Source organism: Capsicum annuum, chromosome 3 (genome assembly GCF_002878395.1).
Source record: "Capsicum annuum cultivar UCD-10X-F1 chromosome 3, UCD10Xv1.1, whole genome shotgun sequence".
Classification (NCBI taxonomy): Eukaryota; Viridiplantae; Streptophyta; class Magnoliopsida; order Solanales; family Solanaceae; genus Capsicum; species Capsicum annuum.
This window is the reverse complement of record NC_061113.1, coordinates 182,934,063-182,939,213: the sequence shown is the minus strand read 5'-3', so window position 1 is coordinate 182,939,213 and position 5,151 is coordinate 182,934,063. Positions and strand designations below refer to the sequence as shown.

General features: G+C 30.4%; 1 protein-coding gene across 1 annotated transcript; it reads right to left on the bottom strand.

Annotated features, from left to right (window-relative positions):
* Positions 1–578: 578 nt before the first annotated feature.
* LOC107863525 (PLAT domain-containing protein 3) lies at positions 579–4,491 on the bottom strand. The gene is made up of 2 exons (XM_016709462.2): positions 4,334–4,491; positions 579–1,198 (listed from the first exon to the last, which is right to left on the bottom strand). Exons 1-2 carry the CDS (start codon positions 4,403–4,405, stop codon positions 731–733), a joined length of 540 nt encoding a protein of 179 aa, XP_016564948.1. The 5' UTR covers positions 4,406–4,491; the 3' UTR covers positions 579–730.
* Between the last annotated feature and the right edge of the window lie 660 nt (positions 4,492–5,151).

Here is a 5,151-nt window from a genome sequence, read left to right as displayed (position 1 = left end):
TGTTATTTCATGGACTATTTTTATGAGTTTTGTGTTGTTTTGTAGACTATTTATGCAAGGTTATATTATATGTAATGATTAATGACGTTATGTATTATGTTAAACTTATGATTATTTCATTTCGTTTCATCCATGTTTAGTTATTTATAGTTATTTATATTTGAGAATGAAAAACAGAATTGAAAAAAATATTTTTTCTAAACAAACCCATCAATTTTAAATGTTCAGTTATGAAAAAGAGAGGCTAACTACTTTAATATTTAAAATCGAAATAAAAATTCAAAATAACCGAACCGAATTTGTAAAAACCCTCCTAATTTCGGTTTGGTTACGGATGTCATTTTTGTCAATCTGAAAATCGATAAACCAAACCGATATTAAACAATCAAACCGAATCGACCGAACGGACACCCCTAGTTGTATGCGCTTACTCAAAGTATAAGTTCGTGACTTTCTGCTACCTTAGTTTAGTTAGTATTTCAGGACTTTAAACATCCCTCTCAACGTAAGTTTAAATCATTGCAAATACCAAAGAGCAAATCAGTCAAAGATGGGACACAAATCAAACAAACAAGAAATAAAGGCCCAAACAAGAAATTTATTTCAACCGAGGAGGAAAACGTGGCATTATAACTGGTGGACACATTCAAAAACATGTATCAATAAAACTGCAAGAGACGCAATAGTTCTCAATTAACCAAACTTCAATGATGAATCTCAACAGCCCAATTTATTCTGAAGCAGACCTAGTAGGCTTGCTCACAACAAAACGCCTAGCATGTTCAACAAGTCCTGTCTTCTTTTTACAGCCATCAAGTGAAACTGATAACTCATAAGGAGGGGCATCAGTAGCCAACCATTGTCCCACATAGAATATGCTCTGACTACATTGCTTGTGAGGCCCAGTAAAAGTGGTCTCAACGAAATCCAAGAACCATCCATGATGGTCTCCAGAACCATCAGAAGTAACATTAAGCCTGCAAATTGGTGGACTAAGACATTGGCCTCTACCAGTGAAGATGTCCACATTACCTCTTTCATAGTAATCATAATACGGGCCCATTAAACCCCACTTCTCAAGATCTGGAATCCATACTGATTTTCCAGTAACATCGCCGAGTGTAACGCTGATTTTGGAGTCAGTTCCACCTTTTATGATTGATCCAGTTCGAACATACAGAGTATACACACAGTCTTCCTGCATCGCCAAAAATATCCGTAAGGCATCATCTTTCAAAGGGTCAATTTAGTTTTTTGGTCCCTTATTTATATATGATGAAAGTAGTAAAAAATAACAATAACATGCTAATTGTAATTAGGGACGGCTCAACCACATTAGTGGCCTAAGGCTAAAATCAAATGGAGACCTTAAGTTTTCGAGAACAAATTAAACTTTTTTTGTACTGAAGTCTATTTTTAAAATTATATAAATATTTTAAATTAATAATATAATCAATGCATTGAATCTTTCTTGAGATATATCAAACTTCTAATAATTCTTTTCTTTTATATAAATAATTTATTTTTCTATAAATAATAAGTACTTAATATTTTTTTAGAAAAAATCTATAATCTATTATTTCTATGAAATGAGGCTCCTTAAATTTGGAGACCTAAGGCGGTCGCCTATTACTTTCAAGGGTAGAGCCGCCCTTATTGTAATCTCACAAGTGAATTTTGTGGATGGTAGGTGTTGGTGTATATGCATTTTATCACTAAAATAATATATTAAACACATATGTTAGTGGGTATAATTTATGGTAAAAGATGATTAGTGACACTTGTGACTTGTGAGATTATAATCACTTGTGCATATGTTAGTGCGTATAAATTATGGTAAAAGATTACTATTAATTTTTGTAACTTATATGACCATAAAAAAAAGAAATTTTTTTTTTTTTTTATAACCCTCATGGTCATTAGTGAAAAGACATAAAGTCACCCCTCAACTTGTCTGACATTTTCAAAAAAAAAACGTAAACTATACAGGAGATCTATTAACCCCCTAAACAATTTTAAAGTCCTATAAATAGGACATTTTCGTTCAGTCTCAATTGCAAGAAGAAAAGGATAATCACGTACCAATCAGCATCTTACACGTGTTAAATTTATTTAATTTTATATTTTATTTATATTTTTTGTACTTTACTTTTTTTCTTTTTTCTTATTATTTTTTCTCCTCTTTCTTCTTCAGTTTTTTATTCAAATTTTGTATATAATTCCTAAAACTTTCAATTCTTTCAATTTCAATTTTGTTCTTCTTTTCTAACATTTTACATTCGTTTTTTCTTGATAATTTGATTGATTTACGTATTTGTTGATCGATTGTTAATTTTGTTCGTGTTTTTTTGGGGGGTTTACGACTTTGCGGAGATTGAAATTTATTTTGGAGAAGGTGATTACTAGAATTTGGTTAGTGTTATTGTGGTGCGATTTTGGTTGTAGGAAAAAATTTTGAAAATCGAAATCGCCGTAATGATGAGATCAAAATTCCATTGAAATGGTGCTTTATAGTTCTTAAGAGGATATGTAACAACTACAAAAAAATAAAAATTAAAAGTCAAAATAGACACAACAATCAAATATCAAGAAATAGATATTTTAAGGTTGATTTTGTTGAGAAAAGTTTGAGAAGGACAAACTTTTTTCTTCAAAATAAGCCAATGGCTATATCAATGGAGGAAGAAGAGAATCGGGTTTTTAGAGTGGAGAAAAAAGAATTTTAAAATAATTGAGAAATAAATAACATGTGGCATCTTATAATTGATTATTTCAGTCAAATTTTATGCATTTACGCGTGTCCTATGCGTGTCTACACGCATAGGCAAAATTTTAGTCAAAATGGTCTATTTACAACGGTATATGTAATTTTCGTGGGGTAATAAGTTGCCCGTATAGTTTAGGTGTCGTTTTCAAAAAGTCGAACAAGTTGAGGGGTGACTTTATGTCTTTTCTCTTCTTGAAATTCTATGATCATTAATTTCATGGAACTTATGTAACATCAAGACTATTTATCTACTCACATTACTATCCCTCATTCATCATCGAATTGTTCTCTCAAGCGAGTTGATTATCGTATTCAATACAAGAATGGATACTTCACCTATAAATAATGGTGTTTTTTCTTTGTTGCTCAATAAGAATAAGATAATAAGTTATTACGTGTAGTAGTGAAAGAGATAGTTGAGACATAGAAAATATTCTAAGTTTTCAACTATATTTACTACATGAAAAAGAGTAACTATATCAGTGAAAGAAAGAGTTGAGACAGAGAAAATTTTTAAGTCTACAACTATATTCACTATACAAAAAAAGTTTTAATATGTTGAAGCAAGGTATTTTTATGGAGTTTTGGACCCTTCAACTAATTCGATGTTGTTTGAATTGTTCATTATTGATTGACTATTGTATCTTGAAGGGGACAAGTCAAGTTAATATTATTGGATCAGTGTAGATTAGGCCGCAGTGAATTTGAATTTCCCTACAGAGAGCGAGCTATCCGCATCTCAGTCAAGAAGAAGATTGTCTTCTTTTCTTTATTTTTTATTGATTTTATTATTTCAATCATAATTTATTATAATTATGATATATTACACCAATAATAGTATATACACACATCTTACACCTAATTTTGTCGAGTGGAGAAGTTTCTCGAGGAAGGAAATAAAAGATTGTTTGCAAGAAAAAGATGTGACAGTAATCTATCAAGATACAAAGCAACTAAAACTAAAACGAGATACAAATTGTAAGAAATACTAACAACAAAGAAATATCCTTGGTTCATGCGTCTACTACATGATACGCTTTTCATTTTGGAATCCAGTTGTAACAAAGATCGTTGTTGGTATCTTCCATCACAATTAATAAGATAGATAATCAAGATAAATTATCATAAACAAGCTCAAATTAGTGTTAAAATAACAAAGGCCGTAGTAATAATTAATACGAGTGCAACATAAGTGCGTACAGATTGAGAAAATGTGAAACGCATCCATAATTCAAAGTTACGGAAATAGTACAGATTCAGATCTCAATCATATGCTTCAACTAGAGAATGAAAAGAGCAGGTAAAAACATGAGTTCAATATGAATCTAAGCAATAAAAAGGGAGATAATCATAAAAGTAACATATGATATTTGCAATCAATGATGAATATGTGAAAAAGCAAAAAGCTACAATAATAAAGTCAACACCAAAAATGAAACTCGATCGATCTTAAAAGTAGGATCAGCTAATTAATCATATGATTTCAGAATAGTGACAAAGAGATTGAGATCTAAAAGCATTATATCAAAGTTAAATGAAATCAACAGAGAAGATAGGGGGACCTACAGATGAATCTGCAGAAATAGATGAAAGAAAGAAAGTGAAAGCAACAGCAAGGAGGAAGTGGCGACTAGTCATTTTTCTTATTGTTTGATCTCCAAATTAATTAAACTTGGGTTAGGTGAGAGTGGTAGCACACTATTAAACTAGCACCCTCCATTATATAAAGCCAATATTGGGTTGCGTCATTACTCATTACAATTTCCTGTACGAAAATGTCAACACATCCCTTCTTTCATGTAAAAAAAAAAAAAAAGTTAAACTGCTTTTCTCATTCTCACTCCTTTTTTTTTTTTTTTCAAACAAAAAATTCCCATCATTTCTTTGCAAATGCTGGACATTCAATTGTGAAAAAAGTGCGTTAAAAAAACTTAATCAAAGACATTGATAGGCACTCAAACTTTTTGCGAAAATTCACTTAGAGTCCTAAACTAAGTGGGTGTATGGTATTGCCAACTTATAAGCACTTTTTTGCTTAGTTTGATGTTTGGAAAAATTTGTAGTTGCTTAAAATAAGTTGATTTTGGCTTATTTTAAGTCAAAATGTAGAAGCACCCAATTACCAGTTTTTTTTTTTTTAGAACTTATAATTTATTTAAGTTGACCAAGTAAATTGCCTTTGTGTCCCTAGCAAATCATAATATCATGAAATATAAAATGTGAAATACCAGCAAATCATAATATCATGAAATATAAAATGTGAAAAAAATGGGTTGATTAGCCTCGCTTTGATTTAAAAAAAAACACCTTATTAATATATAATAATATTTTTCAAACACGAACATTCAACACTTTAAACTCTTTAAAAAAATATTTTTAGCACA

Bases quoted from the DNA above. Each gene is read 5' to 3' on its own strand.
- LOC107863525 (XM_016709462.2), bottom strand. From the start codon at position 4,405: ATGACTAGTCGCCACTTCCTCCTTGCTGTTGCTTTCACTTTCTTTCTT. The intron at 1,199-4,333 runs GTAGGTCCCCCT...TTGGCGATGCAG, and splicing joins CTATTTCTGCAGATTCATCT to GAAGACTGTGTGTATACTCT.